The sequence below is a fragment of the Liolophura sinensis genome, chromosome 6 (assembly GCF_032854445.1).
Source record: "Liolophura sinensis isolate JHLJ2023 chromosome 6, CUHK_Ljap_v2, whole genome shotgun sequence".
Taxonomy (NCBI): domain Eukaryota; kingdom Metazoa; phylum Mollusca; class Polyplacophora; order Chitonida; family Chitonidae; genus Liolophura; species Liolophura sinensis.
In genome coordinates, this window is record NC_088300.1 from 75,174,549 (window position 1) to 75,197,538 (window position 22,990).

A 22,990-nucleotide genomic window follows, 5' to 3' on the forward strand; every position below is an offset into this window, starting at 1 on the left:
TGCACCTGCGCGGAAATGCATACTCTTTTCAATGGTATTTGATTGATATTTAAATTTTCTTGTCGTTTAACAGATTATTTTTCTCAAGAATAAATCACGCAACAATAATATTTTCTTGTTTGATTCAGTATGGGGTACATGTCACAACTGTATTGTGATAAATACATTTTTCCAAAGTAATTCTGTTTGCTTTGGTCATGTGCTAAACGATTTACACCATTCATTGGAGTATAGATGGTTTGCAATGGCAGCCATCTTTGAGGTAAGTTTGTGTTTGCTTAATGTATACTTTTACCAGCCAAGGGCCTCTGTCCAGCTTATGACATCTCTAACAACAGGCACCCAGTGAGCAATACTCAACCTTACATCATTAGATGGCTGTCACTGCAAACCACCTATTTGCTAACTGTTTGCGAACGTCGACATGAAATTTAAAACAGTTTACTCTGGCGCGGCTGCATACTCAAGTGCTGAAATTATATATAGGTATTATATTGCTGCATGATGGTGTCAGCAAGTTGTTACAAATTGAATACGGCTTTGAGGCACTTCTAGCCGATTCTGTCTGAAGTATAAATAGGTCAGGTAGAAGAACAATTCCGGATTGGGTAGACTGTACTGGAATATAACCGCCTTTTCATTATGTTATAATTGCATATGTCAAATCCTATCTCGGCTCTATCTCAGTTCGTCCGCTTTTAAAGCTATTTAGGTCCTGTTCTGTCTGTGGGAGGAGCAGATGTTGGAACGACCCCGGCCCTGAATCTATCACATAGACTGTCATCAGAAGCTGTTCATGTCCTCATGGCTCCGTGCAATCGACTCCTGTCCCGGTCGACCACGTATCTGGAAAAAAAAACAGACCCCAGCCAATTGCCAATACACACCTCCGTGTCTGCTGGCTAGGCTGAGCGTTGGGCACTTTTTCATAGAGAGGCCTACTCCACTCACGTTGAATGATATGACATATTCTTTGTTGCTCTCCTGCGTGCTGTGATGTATGACTCTCTCCCAGCGTCCTTACCGGGGTAAAGCCTGACTGACTCCAGGCTTCTGACATCACCTCCAGTAAGCCCGCACACAGCGCCAAATACCGAATATTGTAACTGTATGCCAGATATGCTCATGCAGATCAGAGGCCTGTCCTTTATGTAGATGTACCTGATGATTTACCACCCCGTCTCGTGTCACCTGCCCATCGGCTGTTCCTGGTATACCAAGTATATCACCGACAACACACTCGATTCCATATCCGATCAGGTATATTAGGCCATTAATTCAGAAAGGCCAAATTTGTGTGTGTAGGCACGCCCTCCTGACAGGAACTCTTACATCTATATGCAGCCATACTTTTTATTATTGTCTCATATTAGATGATATTACATGCATCAGCTTTTTTTTGCATTCAGAATTTGAGTACGAAGTGACAGCGTTAAAACAGAATGGCGAATGGCTTCCAGAAAGCTGTGCTTAATAGCATCCATTGTTGTTTTAATTTTCCTGAAAGTTTATCATGTCTTTTCTGAGCACAATATAGCTCACCCTCTGAACTGTGTACTAAAGCTGGCATGAACTAAATCATAGACCTTTCAGGACTTGGAAAGAAACTTTTTATTCACGAGAAAATGTGTTTTACCTCTCAAAAACTTTGCTTTGGGATAAACACTTCACCACACACCGTATCTTTTAGCTACAATATAAAAGTTCTCTGAATACAAGCTGTAGTTTGAGGTTCTCATTGTCTTAGGCTGTTGATAATACAGCTAGCTGTTAAACTTTGCCCTGTGCAACCAGTCGCCATGTTGTGCGATGGGACCTCGGCTCTAGATTTTATCCTTTTTTTTGTTCCTTCGAAAGTCAACTGCTAGCAAGTCTGATAAATAATGCATACATACACAAAACATGAATGCATCCATATTTAAAGATGCATTATGGATAATCCAGAGAAGTAATTATTGACTTTTAGCTGGTATGAGCATAGGCCTATATATATATATATATATATATATATATATATATATATATATATATATATATATATATATATATATATATATATATATATATATATACAATGAGATTTATTTATGGACTAGGATTAAATTATAGTAAATTTTTTTCATCTCTTGCTGTATTGCAGCCTTATTTCAACTTTTTTTTTCGAAAAATATTTTTATTCAAACAAAAAAGGTACATTATTTAAAGAACTCAACAACAAACGACTTCAAATCACCTCAAAGCCCAGATTTGAATGTCTTTAATACAATAAATAATAATGCCATTATTCACGTTAAAAACATGAACTTTGTAAAGACAGTTTTAATGCTACTACTAATAATATGTTGTTTTGTACATGAGCCGTGGAGATGGTTGTGGTTTTATCACGCATCATTAAGAGAGATGTTAAGTCTTTTAGGGCAGCGTTTAGTACATGTGCACATGTAAAATGTTAGTACACTTACACATCTGATGCGTTGTATGATGGGACATTGTCTTAGGTGAGGTACATGGCACATACACGTATAACGTGTAACGCATTGTATGATGGGACATTGTCATAGGTGAGGTACATGGCACGTACACGTATGACGTGTAACGCATTGTATGATGGGACATTATCTTAGCTGAGGAACATGGCACGTACACGTATGATGTGTAACGCATTGTATGATGGGACATTGCCTTAACTGAGGTACATGGCACATACACGTATGATGTGTAACGCATTGTATGATGGGACATTGTCTTAGCTGAGGTACATGGCACGTACACGTATGACATGTAACACATTGTATGATGGGACATTGTCTTAGCTGAGTTACATGGCATGACAATAAACGGACATCTTGCATCAGTCTACTCTTCTGTGTTATCTTTATGTGCTAAGTGAACGCATGGTAACCCCCCGTTTAGGAGCGAAGTTCAGTTTTTTAGGAGAGAAGTATTTTAGGAGAGTAGGTAAACCTTTTTAGGAGAGAATTTAGGTCATTTCAGAGAGAAGTTAAGCTTTTTAGCACAGAAGTTACGAGTACTAGGTATAAATAATATAGAATGTGAATAACGGAATTAAATATCAAGAAGCGAGAGCAAAGTGCCGCGTGAGCTAAGATATGTATGAATGGTGGTGTACTGTAAGAGATGGGTACGTGCACTTGTGATGTTATTGTTGCATGCCAGTGCACAAGACCCAGAGCTGGACTCGTCCTTAACACAGACCAACAACCGAGTGATGTGTCTCCTACAGTGATTTATTTCCATGTGTCCACATGTTCCAGGAGTTTTTGAAAGCTCTCCTGTCACATTGTCTATCATTCCGATCTGCTGATCCGAACTGATAATGAGATTGAACAGAAACCTAAACCCAGCTTACCCCAGAAGCATAACTGTTAATTGAAATCGCGCTCTAAACACACCTCGGTTTAGTTGTACGTCCACACGGCACTCACTGTCAACAGCCATCTTGTTAAAATCTGCACTCCAGACTCACACCAGGAAAGCTGACTTGCGTCGAGCCGAAGGTGTACACAAAGTAAAAAAAATAGACTTTTTGCCTCTATATAAACGCTGCAGTTATGTGAACTTCCTCCACTGCCGCGAGACTGTCTGATTTGGCGGGGGTTTCTTTGCCTGGACCAGAATAAACTGCATCAAATTACCTTGATCATGTTCTGAGCAAATGTTGTCAGAGCTTTGCCACATTGCCCATTCCGTAGACGGATATAGTCCATGGAAACTGTGTTTATTAAACTAAGCCAGTTTACCTCAGGAGATTTTTTTGACTGCTGTTGAGGACATCTTTCCAAGTATTAATTTCCCCAAGTCAACGCGCATTTATATAAAAGTGGGACTGTTGTTACATGGTATACTGGTTCCCGATGTCAAATTCTCTGTCATTTTTGCAGGTATTTTGGAAATATCAATTTCTTAACCTTGTCAGTTAATCAACTGATGGTGTTTTGGCTGACAATTATTATATCTTATTATAATTATTATTGGCATGTATTTGAATAAATTCTTTGTTTCTAGTCAGTTATAGTCTGTTCAGTCGTTATATGCGGGGTTAATCTTTCATAATGTATCATACTTCAGTATGTTAGTATCCCCAAACAATTCCCATATAGATCAGAATGTAAACTGCTGTTACAGATGGATTTCTGTGCCTGGGTATAATGGTGTAACGGAAGGATGCACTTTTGTATAATTGAGATGTACTATATACTGTAATGTTCGCTTAAGCCGACAGCCACCAAACACAAATTTATCTGGTGGATATTGGTGGTGTGTAGAAGACTCGTATTGACGGCTGCTGGAAGTGCACGTGCCTTCACGCTTTTCGTAAATTTGATGAAATGTCAGTCGAAATGTCTGATGCCATGGACTTAACTGTCAAGTTATGTTTCTTTTGCGTTAAAGATTAAAAGATATGTTGATAAATATTAGGAAGACTGAGATGATGAAGATGTTTATAAATGCCATCTCTGCTAACCATATTTTGCCTTTTCTTATCAAGTCACATGCAATGGTATAATTTTCAACACAGTCAAGTTTCCTAGGGCTAAGTATTTTACTCCTTCTTTCATGAAATCTTTCATGACAAATGACAGAGGCAACCAAGTCATGCGCCTGTTTGTACACGTCATTATCTACAGGGGGCCCCCGTGGCCTCAGTGATTAGCGTGCCAGTGCGGCGCAATGATCCATGAGCACCTCACCAAAGTGGTCGCTGTGAGTTCAAGTCCAGCTCATGCTGGCTTCCTCTCCGGCCGTACTTTGGAAGATCTGCAGCAACATGCGGATGGTCGTGAGTTTCCCCTGGCTCTGCGCGACTTCCTCCCATCATAATGCTGACCGACGTTGTATAAGTGAAATATTCTTGAGTACGGTGTAAAACACCAATCAAATAAATAAATTAGTAGATCATTGTATACAAATACATATTTTCCAATGTCTTTCTGTGCAATAATGTTGGCATATAAATATATCTTGCGCATTTCTTTAGTTTCATGTCCAATGCGATAAGGGCTGCTATGGAATATTACCGTAATTGATTGCCTTCTAAAGCGTTAGCCATTAATATGGACGGAAAACATTTTTATACCTCCGTAAATCGAATAGGTTCGCGTCAGTAATTTCATGAATGCAACAGTTACCCATTTCTTGTCGGCTGTCAGTGTAGTGGGTAGCTCATTGTGTTTCATGCTAAAAAAAAAAAGCTTGAGGATTATAGGCTAAATTTTAATGCTTGTATATTCATTTATTTATTTCGTGTTGGCAATTTGCTCCAGGCTTATGTTTTCGTCTCGCTAAATGCCTCTTTCCTGCATTGTGTGTATCTGCTCCCTATCCAGTTTTAACAAGAGTTAAGCCGAAAGATACGCGTATCCCTTGAGTTAGGATTTTTTTTATATTCTAATGCTGTTTCAGTTGATATTCATGCACTGATTTTGTTTTTTCTCTTCCGCGACTTTCCACATGCATATAATCTATGCAAGGGCTGGTCGTATAAACATGCCCGGTAGCAGACTTCGTCTAGTCCAACTGCCACTCCCTGAAGACTGCTAACTTCATCCCATGCAGTATGTATATGTGTATGTGTGTACGTATATATGTGTATCCTTCAGGCGAATCGATCCAGCACTTCTATCACCTAACTCCATATAACTCCTTACGCGGGTGCTCGGGTACAGAGATATGAAGCTTTCATGAATCATTAATTCCTTTCATATGTATGACTTCCTGTCTTGTTAAATCACGCTTGTTTCAGCTATTCGCCTGAGTTGATCTCCGAGACAAATACTGGTCCAATGCACTTTACGGTATACTCATGGAAGTACTGTTACCGGGTTTAAATGTATACACATCGTCCAACGTTGAGAACTGAGTGGCAGTTTTTGGTGGGTCACAAAAGTGGGCCTTGTATCAACCGCTTTTTGTGACACTGACAGCTTACCCGATTTGTTTGTATTGATGGATGTGAAATTTATAGATAGAGACCACTTGGTAAGATTTGTTCCATTTCTGTGATTTATGTATGGAACTTGGAACTTGGCTCCGATCATTTACCGAGAAGCGGCATTTTCAGCGCGTTGACCCATTACTTCGGGCCAGAGGCGTTCCTATAGGGATTCCAGGACAATATGTGCACCCTTAATCCATAGCTAATAATGTATGGCGGTCTAACAAATGGGACACATCCCTGTAAAACATGCTCAGCACAGACCATTTCTTAGAGATCCCATTTTAACGAGAACACACGAGTTCTTTGTGTTCCGGGGTGAAGTCACTGCCATCAGTCGTGTAATTTAGTTTGGGATAATACCGTCATTCTTTAAACTAGATGACCCCTCTAAGCAGTTGTATAGATTTGGTGAGATGAGTTTAGAGCCCTACGCAGTTCAGAATCTGACTCGAAGCCCACTGTCAATATCTTCCATAATTTCGTCAATAAAAGGAAAAGAGCACCACGCATAGGTTGAGTGATCGATGGAACGATTGATTAGAACATCATTGGCAGGAATCCCCTTTTTTGGAGACTGGCGTGGCCTGTTGGTGTACATCTGACACCGCTTTACTCCCCCAAATTGATGATTAGGTCATGATATACACATCAGATATAAAGTTAATCGCTAAACACACAGAATCAATTAAATAATCACATTGTATTTATTGTAGAATTCCCGTAAAACTGCAATAAACCCAAATTAGATTATAGAATTAGACCCGAAAGCACAATAAAACAATCTACATATAAAGCCATAGTTGCAAATTGAGCACGAATTTTGTCGATAGACATGTGAGTTTATATCTCATTCTGCAGTTTGCTGTGTGTGTATACGTCACGGCAACAGGACATATTGTACTATAAATGTTAGACAAATGCTTTCCCAGAGTGTTTTAATAAGAGCTGAAGTTAAGGATGTGGTCATTCTTTTAACTTTGTTAACATTTTTCTTCTATAAATTAGGTTTTGATTATTGATCTGTCCCGTCATATGCTATAGCCTGGCTGTAAGATAAGTTGGTTAACGTCAACTGGTTTGTCGGGAACACGGGGTGGTTCCCATTAATACTTCGTGTAACAGTCAGAGCCACTGTCGTAGGATAAATACACAATGTACGACCATATACTAACCCGTCCTGCCTATTCACATATTATCATGCTCTGACCGATAAAACTCATAAGACTTAAGCACATACGACTTAGAATTTTTAAATGAAATGATGTACAGGTTCGCCCGGCTTCTTTCCTTGTGGTTTAGCAGCTAAGTATTCCCAAGCTTGTGGTTTAGCAGCTAAGTATTCCCAAGCTTGTGGCTTAGCAGCAAAGTATTCCCAAGCTTGTGGTTTAGCAGCAAAGTATTCCCAAGCTTGTGGTTTAACAAACCATTCCCAAGCTTGTGGTTTAGTAATGCATTCCCAAGCTTGTGGTTTAGCAAAGTATTCCCAAGCTTGTGGTTTAGCCAAGTATTCCCAAGCTGGCGGTATGGCAAAGTATTCCCAAGCTTGTGGTTTGGCAAAGTATTCCCAAGCTTGTGGTTTAGCAAAGCATTCCCAAGCTTGTGGTTTGGCAAAGTATTCCCAAGCTTGAGGTTTAGCAAACCATTCCCAATGTTGTGGTTTAGCAAAGTATTCCCAAGCTTGTGGTATGGCAAACCATTCCCAAGGTAGTGGTTTAGCAAAGCATCACCGAGCTTGTGGTTTAACAAAGCATTCCCAAGGTTGTGGCTTAGCAGTACATTCCCAAGCAGAACAAGGAGGCTAAAACAATTCACGTTTAACATCAGAACTCGTGTTCCTTGGCATTGTCATTGTGTAACCGATACGTTGTATAAGTACCACATAATGTATGTTCTGTTCGATGGTGAGGTTGCATGGTAAGACACTATTAAGGTTTCAGCTTGGGCCATTTTCCTTTGAACATGTGACTAGCTCAGCCATTTAAATGGTTTATCAGGCAGATTACAGTTGCCTAAACATGATGTGATGCAGAGATAACCTGGAGCACATACAGCTCTATTAAATGCTAGGAAGTGTATTCCATGGTACCGTGTTTTATGAAATATCAGACCAAAAAGTATATATACATAATACTTTGAGTGTATAAATCCTTATTTATAAATGTAAGTGTATACACGTAAAAGGATAGTTAACTCTGGCCGTCTTTCTCAGTTTTTATCAGGACGTATCATAACAGAGCAATTGCTTTTTTGTGTTTGAGTGGGCGTGTTTATGCGTGATTTTCTTTAATTTAAATACTATGATGTGTTCGTAAACAATTACCATTTAGCTATGCATCCATGACATGTTTAGTAACAAATGATGGTAACACGTGTGTGGCGACGACCATGCTCTGTTATAACAGAACAACCAAAATAAACTTGTACACATTTATTTATTCACATGTTGCACTATTCATTAGTCACAAACCGCATGGAAATATCAAACCTCTGATTCAGCTGACAATCCCATCTGGTGCCCCTATAAAAATATTATTTGCCGTCATAGAGGAAAGAGACGAAGTACCACAGCTTTTGGAATGAGTTCAGCTTTAGAGCTCAAAAATCGTTGGGTAGGAGGATTGCAGGTGGGAAATAAAAAGAGCCATCCTTTACTTAGTTGAGTAAAGTAATGTGTGGGAATTATTAGCGAATTTGTCCATCTGAAAATATTGGCTCGTCTCTTGATTGAGTTTTGGTTCACACCTGTGAAGACATTACACACCACGTCCCTTCCAGTAATCACTCCATTATGAGTTTTATGTGTACATGTTTGTATGCGTCGTACTATCGTTTTATGCACCCCAAACATCTGACCGCAATCGGACACGTGAAAACTTAAGTATGGCATTACCTACAGATCAAATACGTAAGTAAATACAATTGTAATGGTAGACGACATGGAGTTTATGTTCTCGCCCACGTAGCGTCAAGGATGCCCACCTGTGACGGTGGCTTGAGAGCTTGGACCTGTTATAGCAGTCACCACGAACTGTTGAATTCCACCATGACGTGGATGGTTTTATCTAACCATAATACTACGATAACAAGGAAACCGCTGCACGCTCGAGTGTGCCAGTAACAACCAAACCTCCAAAACTACTTTCCATGAGAGTAAATACAAAATCTTAACTTCCAACAACATCCATTTCCGTATAAGATAAGTGAGATTTAAAAAACATAAAACACTGATGAATTTAGAAGCTGTTTCTTTAGTCGACGGGACAAAACGATAAACCGCGAACAGTAATGTCTTTGCAAGCGTAAATGGGTAGATTGCTTATACTGGTCATCAACATAACATCGGCAGAATGGCACCAATTCACTTAGAATACTTTAGAACTTAGAGAGAATTACTTCTCTACTATTACGTCTCGAACAATCTAAGTATAACCGGCGGCATATTTTATTAGTTCCTCATTAGATGTCTCCATTCAAGATCTTATCTTTGCTTATCCTGGTGCCGTTATCAAACGACACCAAGCAAGGGTTAAACAGTTTCTTGCATTAAACTGTCTAGAGCTGTATGCCTGTTATCCATCGTCAAGTTCCAGATAAGAGAAGTAGCGTATGTCTGATTGGAGGTATATACTGACGGCATTACCTGGCGACACACGGACTTCCAGTGCACCCTGTACCACTCCATGTATACAGCCACGGGGAAAGTGGTTCACTTTGGTTATTTATCAAAGGGGCTTCTCCGCAATTTTGACTGTTCTTTCTTAACCTCACATTCTGAGTAATTGCATGATGTACCTACATTTAGCAGTTTATCACTTAACCTGAACCGATATACCCGGACCTTGTTGCTGAAGAACGAGGTAAACTAACACGAACTTGCCTTACTGTTGTCTTGACTCTGCATATGACTAGTTGTCGCAACAGGGAATGGGCAAGGATTAGGATATATGTAATACTGTCAAATATTCTTGTCCTACGAGAAGTACACAGCTCTGTGCCGAAAATTAGGGGAAAATAGCTATTTCCCATTATAATCCATGCTAGTTCTACTGTTCAGGTAAAATATATACGTAACTATCGTAAAACAAGATTTTCGGTATTATTCAAGCCCTCCCACCTCCCAACGCCACTAACGCGTTGTGTAAAAATCGTCCACAGCTCAAAATATTTGTAGAAAATAAAAGTTTCTGCATTTTGAACACGTGATATTCTATCAGAGAGATAATGCCTTTGAAACTATAATATTGCAAAGTTGTGAAATATTTCAAATGGTGAGTAGAATATGCGCAGAAGTGCCTTATTGAAATAAATCTTTACTTCAATAGAGGCAGCCGTCGCAACCCTTGCTGATTTTTTTTTTTTTTTTTTTGATTGGTGTTTTACGCCGTACTCAAGAATATTTCACTTATACGACGGTGGCCAGCATTATGGTGTGTGGAAACCGGGCACAGCTCGGGGGAAACCCACGACCATCCGCAGGTTGCTGGGAGACCTTCCCACTTACGGTCGGAGAGGAAGCCAGCATGAGCTGGACTTGAACTCACAGCGACCGCATTGGTGAGAGGCTCCTGGGTCATTACGCTGCGCTAGCGCGCTAACCGACTTAGCCACGGAGGCCCCCCAACCCTTCTTGAAAAAAATATTTCAATAGGGGTTGTAACTGCAATCCCTAATGAAATTTTATTTCATTTAGGGTTATGACTGCAACCCCTATTGAAGTAACTGTTTCAATAGGGGTAATTTATTTCAATAGGAGTTGCGACAAGTCACCTTTTACACACATACGTCGTCTTTTAATTGGAATCAATACAGATATATTACATAGTAATTTGGAAAACAAAGATTCCATAAGTGGCATACGTACAACATTTACCTACAACATATATCATTCCAAATAAATTAATCCTTCCAACATTGTTGAGTTTACTGAAGTTTCCATTTGATTTCTTCTTCCATTTGTCTGGACTTCGTCTGGTGTAAACGTTGTAGTTTGGGTTGATCGATTGGCTTTTTTCATCGCCATACTCAAAAACATGTTACTTAAATACACGGCAGCAGTCAGCGCAAAGCGTAGACGAAACCGGAATAAACTACTTGAAACAGACATTTTCACCGGGTGAGTGACCTCTAATTGCACGTCTTGCTATAGTAACAACACGACCTTTTACCTTTCTTCCACAGTTTGACCCATCTGTTTGGAATTTTGTTTTCAATGAAGGAGTGATTTTTTATACATACGTAACCACTCAGTTGGATGGCAGCAAGTTGTCTGTGTTGCGATATCTGTAGAAACGCGTGTACACTCGTTCTAAGCACTTCCAGTGTCTTCATACGAAAGTCAGTAGTAACAATGAAAACACCAACACAAGAGTAATATTCACAGATATATGGAGGATTTATTTTTCTAAAACACATAATTCAAGTATCCACAACATTGCACACTCTGTACACAGGAACCACTAACAACGCCAGCTTTCAAATACTGTTCTGAATTTCGAATTTTCCTTCCCTCCCAAAATAATCAACAATCCCCTTCCTGATTCCAATACATGTGAAACACCACTTAAGCCAAGAATTATTAACAAGAATATTGTACAATGGTAATCATGAGCAAGAAATGTAATTAAAAGTGTTTCTGCAAACACCACAGATGTACTGAGTAACGGGGAAGAAATTTGGATTAAAATCTTAAACATCTTCACATTCATGATAAAACACCATCTGCTGGAAATTGTTAACTCTTCCTTGGTTTGCCTTGCAGAATGAGCATAGAGCCTGTCTGAGAGACAAGTCATGTACACACAAATTGTCAATCAACTTTTCTCATAAATACTGAATTAAAACTCCTAATATTAAGGGAGATTAAATCATCTGGGTGTGGAGAGAAAACAGTACAACTCAGTTAGCCAAGAACTCTTTCTCAGGTACATATGAAAAATGAGGATATGAACAATGAGATGAAAAATCATGTATAACCCACAGATGGGAACAAATAATAACACCATTTTAATAAGACACCTTTAATCTGTGATTCTGCCCTACATTATAATTGTCCACAAGTCACTATGCACAAGACAATGACTGGAATTGGCAATATTAGCTCATGAATGCCTGTGCTGAGCATAGTCACATGTGCTAGTCCTAGAGAACACTGAGACTAAGGGTATGTCAAATAATGGTGCTGACTGTAAGGGCAGAGTTTGGGCCTAATAATCTCCATACTGCTCCTCAAACTGATTATCATCAGGTTCCTCCTTCAGTTCCACACCATTAAGAGCCTCCTTAGTGGCCTCTGCCCCAGGGTAAATCCCGTAACCCTCCACTTCCTTCTCTACCTTAATCTGCACAGGAGGGATCGGTGTTCCGTTTTCATCAGTTAACTGCTCCTGGGCAGGGGCGTCACCGCCATCTTCAGGTCTTCGCTCCTTCCTCTCTCGGCTGCGACTACGTCGTCTGTTCTTGCGTTCACGAGATTTGCTTCGCTTGCGGTCCCGGGACCTGCTCCGACGACTTCTCTTTCTGGCACGGCTTTCCTCATCTCCTTCTGCAAAACAACCATGAAATAATTAATATCTGTCGCATTTGCACATGCATTAAAGAATTATATACATTCACTTATAATAAAGTACTAAACAAACGCCAGTGGCAGGGGAGATAATTCTTACCCAGAAATCAGGCATCATCCTACACTCACACTTCAAGCAGTCACCCAAGTGCATTTTGCATCTCTGAATACTTCAAAACATAATGTGTTTTGATCACAATATCCATCTCATACCAAGGAGCTGTATATTCGAAAACTGTTCTTCTAATTACTGAAATATCTCTCCTAGGAGTCTACCCATTCTTGAATAGTTGTTAGCATGAAATTTACATGTGCATCAACTTTGCACAGCTAAAGAAAAAAACACATCAAAAAATGGTTGATGTTAAAAGATTCAAATGTATGAAGATGAAATCCCAACATTCTCATAGATTTATCCTCACTAAATTTCATGAAGAAACTCTGATTACAAATGTCACTGAAACCCAAAGGCAAATTTAGTAATCCTCAATTCTGAGGATGGGAATATGATTTAGAATTTCAATCACAGGCCCTTGAGTGAAAATAAGCACCTAGCTCCTGCATGCATCATAAGCTCCCAACATTTTGACTAAATAAAACAGTCGCTCTCCAAAACGTGGAAGTGCCTTTTCTCAGATAAGAAGAATTAGGTACATTCTTTAGTCTGCAGCTGTTCTCACCTTCCTCCCCCCGTTCTCCTCGTTCACGGCTCCTCCTCCTTTCACGGCTCCTCCTGCGGCGAGGACTCCGGCTTCGTGATCGACGCTTCCTCTCCCGACTTCTACTCCTTCGGCGCACTTCACGGTCCCGCGGCTCACGTTCCCGGCTTCGCGACCTTTCGCGACCTCGTTCATCCCGACCAAATCTGTGATACACAAGCAAACAAACTTTCATACAGTTCAAGTTTCATACAGTTTCTGCAATTTTACGATAATATAATGCCTGGTTTTAATATGGTACCTTTTGTCTGAAGCTGTGAATATTTAACAGACTACCTGTCTACACTATAGCTAAAGAGGCACTCTCTTTGTTACAGTTCATCAGGTATGTTAGATAAGGTCCATAAGGAAGACCATCAATATGTACACCTGTATCTGGCCATCATTAAATAGTTTCCAGCATTCTATAATCTATACTAGAATCTGATTATATAGAAATGGATACACCATGAACTCCTCTGAATGCACATCATGATTTTACAACAGGATCTTTACACCAGAAAACCCAATAATGGGCACCTCACTTACCCAGCTACCCCTCCAGCCCCGCTAAACTCATCTCGTCCAGAGAAGCGGGTGTTTTCCTCGGGCCCACCTTTACGGGTACCACCTAGTCCTCCTCCTGAAATCAGACAACACATACAGTATAAATGTGGTTAGTTATACCCAGCTATACTTTACAGTGCAACACATACAGTACAAATGTGGTTAGTTATACCCAGCTATACTTTACAGTGCAACACATACAGTACAAATGTGGCTAGTTATACCCAGCTATACTTTACAGTGCAACACATACAGTACAAATGTGGTTAGTTATACCCATCCATATTGTACAGTGCAACACATACGGTACAAATGTGGTTAGTTATACCCATCCATATTGTACAGTGCAACATATACAGTACAAATGTGGTTAGTTATACCCCGCTGTACCGTACAGTGCAAAATACACAGGCCAACTGTGGCTAGTTACTGCCAGCTATACTAGCAGCAGTATAAAATATACAGTGCACATGCAAATAGTTACTGCAGGCTATACTGTACAGTAGAAAATATACAGTGCAAATGTGGCTAGTTACTACAGTATAAATTATAATAAGGGAATCAAAATTAGGAGATTGTGTGGAACATGGCCACCATCATTCCTAGAAAGGCAATTGAGAGAATTGATCTTCAGGCTGCTCTAATCTTAATTCATCCAGGTACAGATCAGCCTTATGTTTAAACATCCATTATATAAAAAGGTTTTGAAAAGATTTAATCTATAGTAAAACACAAACATTATAATCATTAAAAAATAAAATTTATATACCTGATACATTATCACATACGGTACATATACTACCATGTCCAGCAGCCTGATTGTACATACCTAGCCGTCGCGGTCTCCAGCCTTTAACCGTCCTCCCTCTCTCCACATCAACCAGGACACGCCGACCATCAATTTTCTTACCGTCTGCATGCTTATATGCAGCTATTAGAGAAAAAGAAAAACGCAGGTTTAAATTGTGTGACTTAGTACATCTGAACGCACCTACCACACAGAGACTGGGTGAAGACTTACAATGCATGGTACAGTTCACATCTGCAACTGTTTGTGTCACCCAAATCAGGGGAGCAAACTCTATCAGCCGTCCACCATCATTTTGCATCAATTGATTCTGAGCTTTATCTTGCCTTTATGGTCAATGCAACCAAATTATCTGAAGTAAAAATAGCCATGAAAACACTGATGGTTTCATCTTAAGCTGGCTCCTCTGAGACCTCTGTGTGTGGGTTAAATAAAGGGGAATCTAGCTCTCATGGGCTTGGCTAGAAGTCCTGTCTGTGAGACAGTGTGTGAATAGTTGCCTGTAAACTGGACAGCCAGTGAACACTCGACCTGATAATGACCGCGAGATTGATCAAGTGTGTGTGGCTGAGTGGTCCTGTACAAGGACTTCTGGACCAGCATGGCAGCCAGTTGGTCCGACCGTGATCTAGACATCAGTAATGGTCGGCTGTATCACACAAGACACCAGAGCTGGGCTCCTAGTACACATCTCCAAATATGGCTGATATATATACTGATCACCAAATTCCATTCTTCAAAATCATATTTTAATCACCTTATAATAAGCGCATAAAAGAAACCCATGAGAGATGATCTCCCCTTTATTTTAACAGAACAGGTGTCCATCCATGTGGCATCACAACTGGGTCCAGTTCCTGAAAGCAAATTAACTTTGTGCTGATGGTCTCCAGTCACAGCTAACGGCCTATATCTACCTGTGAACAAAGATTTACTCTACAAACACCACAAGGTTTTGGGGGGAAAAGGATTAATCCACGTTTGAGTTTTTAAATAGACCCAAAAAATAAAAGAAAAAAAGGTCGAAAAGAATTACGGAAAAAGTTTCAAAATGGACACCTTAGTTCACCATAAATACAAAGTTTTGATCGCAAAAACAAACATATATTAACATAAAACTTACGTCCTTTACAAACCTATTGTAGGATCCCTTTCCCTATTTTTCTCAGGACAAAGCAGAAATGGCGCAGTTCGATTCTGTCACCCGTTGCATGATTGCCCGCCGTGATTTCTACGGCTGATGTACGTGTGGTTTTGGTAACTTACCCGGCTACTTACCTGACAAGCCTCAGAAAACAACCATATCTGTCTTAACATTGTGAAATCTGTATGACAGGATTTTCCCTACCATCCTAAAGCTCACAAAAAATAACTGCCTCCTTATATCCCCTACACAGATATGGCTGTTTCTGGGCATAAAACCTTTACATAAAATCTTATTCTAAGAATTTGAATGCCAAAATACATGCCACTTAATTCTATGACAAACTTGTTTCACTTCACAAATGCCTGTCGCTCATTGTCAACCCTTTACTTCTGCTTCATATTTACAACTTGTTCCCAGGATCTTAATGTTTTGAAACTAATCTGAGGAAATCAATTTTGAAGCCAAAATACTCCTTTCCTACTCTATATCAATTTTGATATTTTAAGTAATTTACCAAGGTCTTACCACACATACAAACCTATTAATGGTGAGCCTAAGTAGTGTGACTGATCAAGCGATTTGGATTTGTTAGGTCAACTTTGAGCTCTCAAGGCCCAGCATCATGTGCATCAGTCTGAAGGAAAAATAACAGAGACATTGGTTAGTGTGTACCATGCTCTATATCTTACCCTTCTCCCTATCCTTCGCCTGGCTATGTCAATGTCAGTCTGGTCAAGTCAGGTGTGAGGGTAATGCAGGCCTTACTTCACCTGTATCAGGATTTTACATGTGCTGTCCAGTAATCAGAAAATATGTCTACTTGGTCTTGAGGTTTGTCTATCGATGAACTTGTTTCTGGATATGAATTTGACTGCAGGCTGCACAGACAGTACTGGATCGCTGTACAACCTCAAGACAGACATTTTATCTGGGGTCAAAAAGACACAATCCTGGCCCCCAGGGTTGACACCGATGCCACTTAAAGAGTTCCTGGAGCAGGTTCTTACTTCTAGTGAAGGTCTAAGGTACTATGAAGTGATCAGGTCACAATCCTCCAGGCCTGTTTCTTCAGAAAGTCTAAGGAACAGTTTCTATAATGAGAGCCCCTATGTATAAGACCAGCCTTTCTGTCTTGATTTGATGATCTGCAATGGAATTTCAAGCTGTTCTTTAGCTCCAGGGTTACTGGGTGAAGGTCAATACCTGGTCATTAGAGAAAGTCATTGAATGGCTTGAAGGGCTGGGGCACATAAACTCGTCAGTTTAACTGAAATATTGGTCGTGTTATGACCTACACCTACTATTGCCAGGGTTTGGTCAGTATGTGATAGGATGTCCGCAGAGGTACCGTCATTAGAGCCATTGTTCAGCTGTGTTTTATCTACCAGTCACTATACTACTGGTCATTGCCAGCAAATGCTGAGCACTGATGCTTTGATTCCATGAGATACTATGAATTTGCACCATGAAGCAACATTGATTGTGGCTTACCACCACCTTCTTTTATTATCTACAGCAAAACTTTTACAACATGTGACTAATTTAGTTTGATTTTCAGGTAGTAAAATTTTGGCTTATCACCAATCTTCTAAATTACTTGCAGGTACAGAAAACTATCAGTGGAGTCTATATTTACACTTTACAATCACAAGTCTATAAGTGGCTTACCACCACTTCTTTACACTATGGAAAGAATACCACCACTGGCGTCAATAAGTGGCTTACCACCACTTCACAGACCTATTTACAATTTACCATCACAAGAATCTGTAAGTGGCTTACCACCATTTCCTCGCACTATCGAAAGGATACCACCAGTGGAGTCAATAAGCGGCTTACCACCACTTCCTTACGCCATTGAAAAAATACCACCACTTCCTTACATCACTGAAAGAATACCACCACTGGAGTCAATACAACCACTTCCTTAAGCTATTTATAGAAATATAAATTTGAAATACCATCAGAGAATTTCAAATGTGGCTTACCACCACTTCCTTTAAATACACTATGGAAAAAATACCACTACTGAAGTCAGTACATGTACATGACTTACCACCACTTCCTTACCGTATATACAGAATACCATTACTGGATTTCAGTAAGTGGCTTACCACCACTTCCTTACACTATCTAAAATCTACCATCACTGGATTTCAGTAAGTGGCTTACCACCACTTCCTTACACTGTCTACAAAATACAAAGACTGGATTTCAAGAAGTGGCCTACCATCTCTGTCTTACCATCATGTTCTTACGTTACACACAGACTACTCCATTAAAACTCTTCAGCATGCCTCTTGCCACCACTGTGTATCTTCAGAAAACTATGAGTGGATTTCAAGAAGTGGCTTACGGCCTTTGCCTTACAATATGTACGCACAATACCACCCACATGACCTCTTTACATAGACCTGACTTACCATCACTTCCTTACAATATCTACAGAATACCATCAGTTGACTGTGGCATACCACTGACATTCCTGACATTCACTGGATGCCTATATGTAGAAGACAACATTCTTCATATTTTAAGAACCAACTAGCAGTCACCAAGGTTTAGCTGTTTTCTTTCACTTAAGGCAGCAAACAGACCAAGTCTCATCACACTAACAGGCAGGCTTAAACTTCTGACACACAATGTTCTACATGTGCAAGTCTAGCTGTATGTGCTGTGGATCATTACATACTGTACCATTATAATCAAGATACTGTGGAAATAACAGTGAAAGATTTGAACACCCTCATTATCAAACAGAGCCACCAGTTGCAACAAAAACTGCAAACTGAAATAAATTTACACACATGGAGTCCTTTTTCAGATTATTTTCACAATCAATTCCACAATTGGCAATGTCTATTGTTTCTGTCCTGATTTTCAGAAGATCTCAGATGTAGTGAGTTCCAAGTGGCAGACCAATGTGACTACCATAAACAATAACTGCACCAATGACAAAACTATGACTTAACACTCCAGCTATAAATTCCCAAGATTTGCAACCATTAACAACATGCATGACATCCACACGTGATCTTCAGGGTTTAGATACATTGGTGAACTTTGACAGGCAGTCATGAGCACAACTTCGCCAATTTATGTCCACTCCTTCATGCCCAATAATATTTGACTTCTGACTGTTGCCAGATTTTATCTATCGATTCACTATACACAAACTGCTTACTGCTCACCTTGATTTGCCAACATTTACAATGTTTGACTTAATTATCATTAGCTCCCTGACTATTTGCTCATGTAATATGAATGTATAGCTCACATAACCATAGCCTTATATAACCCCTTTGTAATAATATGAACTACTTGCCCACTGTTACCAATGCATTCATGCATACCGCAATGGTTTACCCTCAGGATTTCACTGTGATGTGTCTTGCACTCAAATCTGCTTAAGCCATCATTTATGTTAATACACAATACCACCATAAGCTAACAAGTATTGTTTTCAAGTCCACCGCAGTCCATATTTAAACCTTGGGATAGAAGTCCAACAGTCACATCCTCCAACCAAGCCTTCATGTGTAGTGCGGAAAACAAAATTCATAAACTATACATGTACATGCTATTTATTATAATTCATATCTAGCAAGATGCAAAGTGGAACTTTTCTGATCATTCCTGACAAGTAAATCCATTCCAGTTTTATAATTATATAGCAAATATATGTACAAAATCTAAAGACAGAAAATTGCTGTTTGTCTAAACACTACATTACTGGCAATGTGTTTTCATCCTGCTTAAGGATCACAATAACAGGGAAAAAAATAACTGGCAGCATTTCACTGAAGTCAAGAATATCAATAGGATCTGCTTTGTTCATGGCACTGTAATAAACCTTTAAGCTGGAGAAAAGGCCTGCTTGTTTTTTCTTTTGGTGATGGATATGTATCCAAGCCAACATGCTATATGGTATAATCACTGCCAAGTTAGAGGGGAATCCCAGAACAAAGCCAGGGAAGAGAACAGTCAAACTGCCAGGGACTGCAGCAGACATGGATAAAACAATTGAGAAAATTCCAAATAAACAGAGTAACAGACTACAGCTATGATGGCGACATCTCAGAGTAAACTGTCTATCTAGACAGTGGTAATGGCTCTTGGTAAAAGATAACTACATTCCACCATCGGTCATCTGTAGCCAACAGTAAATGGTCATTTGTCTGACTGAACTAGCCACAGAAAAGATACTAACCTATGAATGTAACAGTAACACATCTCCCAATAAACAACTATACATCCTTCTGTCAACCATAAATAAAGTAGGTACAAAGCAAATGATTTACATGAAGTACTTCAGACAAATTTTCTAGAATTAAAACCTGAAAAGCTGTAAAAAAAATTCACCATATCAAATCATGGTTTTGTCCCCTCTGCCTCTGAATTCTATTTCAGAATTAATATTGCTGTGAAAGTATTTGTAGAGCCATGTACTAGTACACAGAATAACCTGCTGTTTTATATAACCAGCTAAACAGGAAATCTCGTACAAGAGAAGCACAGAAGATAAACTGCCCCGTCCCCTGGGTAATGGATTATATCAGTGGTTACGTTTTCATCAATCAAGCGACAGATATTGACAGAATCCCATTACCTACGCTAACGGCCTTTACCACCATGTCGCGCTGTGTTTAGAAAACACACACTTACATATTTACTCCAAGAGCGTTGTAAAAACGTATCCTAAAGAATATGACCACAGGGTCAGAAACTTAAATTAATGTCAGTGGAATAATACTTTCCCAATTTGATCAGAAATTTAGATTCAGGCAGTGCATCCTATTTGCCTTCCACTTTACAGTATATTAAATTACCACTAGACTTCCTGTATACAGCCATTCAGTGTATTATAGTGAAGTTAGCATTCTGTGAAGACTATTAATCCATAGCTAACAAAAATTACTCTTTTCATCCTGCATTCTTTGATCAATCATACACAAAAGTAGTCCCCAGACATAAAGTAGTTTACAATTTCCCGTTCCCTCTTAGCTAAAACATACCCATGAAATCAAAGAAATACTATACAAGCCATGAAAGAAAAAATATACATAGAAAGATGAGGAAAATAAAACTATGCTTGGTATACATGTACAGGCATTCAGGAACACGTCACTGTTCTGGATTTAAAAATTTCTTTCAATTTACTATCTTTTAATTTTGATCATTCCAACTATTCAGAGGACACAAAATATCTAACAGACTTAAACCGCCCTTTCATCGCACAACCTTAAAGACCATTATCCAACTGCAATTTTTGGCCATATTTAAGAACAATGGTACCCATAAGATGGTATCTGATGGAAAATAACCACTTACAGTGCATGTCTCGTTCATGTTCATATTCAATGAAGGCGAATCCGCGCACTTTGCCGTTTCTTTGATCACGAACCTGTCGTATCTGAAAAGAGAAAGATCAAGTTTTCAATTAACCGCTGCCGTGGTTTTAAAAGGCAATATACATGTCTTGACAAGTACAGGTGTTGATCAACAGAAGGACTTAAGTGATGCAGGAAAATGACCTTTCTCTGCTGAAAAGGTCAAACATAAATAATAAGAGACACAAGGGGATATGTCAGCAAGGTACCTATCTGAAAGGCTGGACTGCAAGGGAGCAGGTTGGCAGCCAGAATAGGGATGGGGATGACTGCAATAACAGGGATGTGGATGACAGCAATAATAGGGATGGGGATGGCTGCAATAATAGGGATGGGGATGGGTACAAGAATAGAGGGGCAGCCAGAATAGGAAGAACAGGAATGGGGATGGATGCAAAAGGAGACAGAGGGGTGCCAGAACGGGTAGATGTTGGCAGCCTGAATATGGAGTGGCTTGGCTGCCAGAATATGGAGAATGGCTGCAAAAAGAGGGATGTCGATTGCTGCAAGGATAGAGAGTGGGATGCCAGAAAGGGAGCTGGCTGGTAGCCAGAATAGGGGAGATGTCTGTCAGAATAGAGGGGATGGCTGTCAGAATAGGGAGTGGGTTTGCTGCCAGAATAAGGGGGGGGTGGGGGGGGGCTATCACAACAGGAAGGGGGATGGCTGCCTGAACAAAGGGAGAAGATGGTGCCAGAATAGGAAGGGACGAAAGGCTACCAAAGTGGCGACGACAGTTTCAGGGCTCACTCAGGTGGAAGAGGCCCGCATGCATTAGGCAGGAGATAAAAGATGGGTTAATGTACCTTCAGACTTTCACGATATTATCCCTCAGTTTCAAACTGTGTAAACTATTCTCTGTTTTTTTATGGCTTTCAGCAGGAACCCAAGTAGCTAATGCTGTACTGTGTTTCTACTGAGGCACAGTGGTTGCACGCATGAGTTTGAAGGGCCACCCCACTATATTTCCGCATCTTTTATGTACAGTTTACAGCGTAATTAATAAGTTATCAGTTTTCAGATGGCATTTCTAAGAGGCTTATTCCACAGCCTGAGAGAGGTTAATTTGGTCTAAGATCAGCCAGATAAAAGCGATAAACCTCTTAACACCATATCCACATCCCAACTGGGGCCAAATCTGATATCTACCCAATACATTTTGGCTTCAGTTTTATTTATTAATGGATAGTTGATGACCTTAATCATGAGATACCTTCTATCAGTGACAGCTTGCTATGGCAGGCCTGAATTTCCAGCCTTACCCTTGCTGCAGCATCCTATATCCACACCAGACTATCAGAATTCCAGAGCCCAAATCCACAGGGCCCAAATGAAATAACCCTTTGATTATCTAACCTCCTGGGAGTTTACAGCCTCTTTCCTACAAACTCATATTTAAAAACTTCTCCCAATTCACCAGGTCTGGTGTCCAGATAGCAACACCTTAATGCAGTACTCTGTTGTAAACAGGGAGGAAGTAGAATAAGCACCAAACATCTTCACACAGTTGAGATGTCACTTTCCCATACTTAGCTTCTGTGTAAATATTTGAAAAAGAACAATTGGATTGGTTTGAGGCCTATTTGTTGAGGCTATACACTATTCTACAACAGATTACAACTATTCATCTGCCTCGGACTAGCCAATCAATATGTTATCGACTTGCACATCCTAAAATAGCCTGGAATAACAGTGGTAAATCTAAGTGCCAGGATAGGAGGAGGGCGACAAACCTTGCCTGTCTCCAACCCATCCCTTAGGTGAAATTTCACACCACAAATTGTCAATTTATTCCAGATCCTGCCACTTTTTTTTTGGCCAATCCAGCACATTGTAATAATTTACGTAATATTTCTCGT

General features: G+C 39.8%; 1 protein-coding gene across 1 annotated transcript in view; it reads right to left on the reverse strand.

The window, feature by feature from the left end:
* Positions 1-11,327: 11,327 nt before the first annotated feature.
* The window catches only part of LOC135468467 (U1 small nuclear ribonucleoprotein 70 kDa-like), a 57,169-nt gene continuing 45,506 nt past the window's right edge, over positions 11,328-22,990 (reverse strand). Inside the window, exons 7-11 of the mRNA XM_064746746.1 lie at positions 21,073-21,154; positions 14,616-14,717; positions 13,769-13,862; positions 13,202-13,386; positions 11,328-12,500 (exon numbers count right to left, since the gene is read on the reverse strand). Coding sequence (XP_064602816.1) covers positions 12,163-12,500; positions 13,202-13,386; positions 13,769-13,862; positions 14,616-14,717; positions 21,073-21,154 — 801 coding nt within the window. The 3' untranslated portion in view covers positions 11,328-12,162. The remainder of the gene's footprint in view (positions 12,501-13,201; positions 13,387-13,768; positions 13,863-14,615; positions 14,718-21,072; positions 21,155-22,990) is intronic.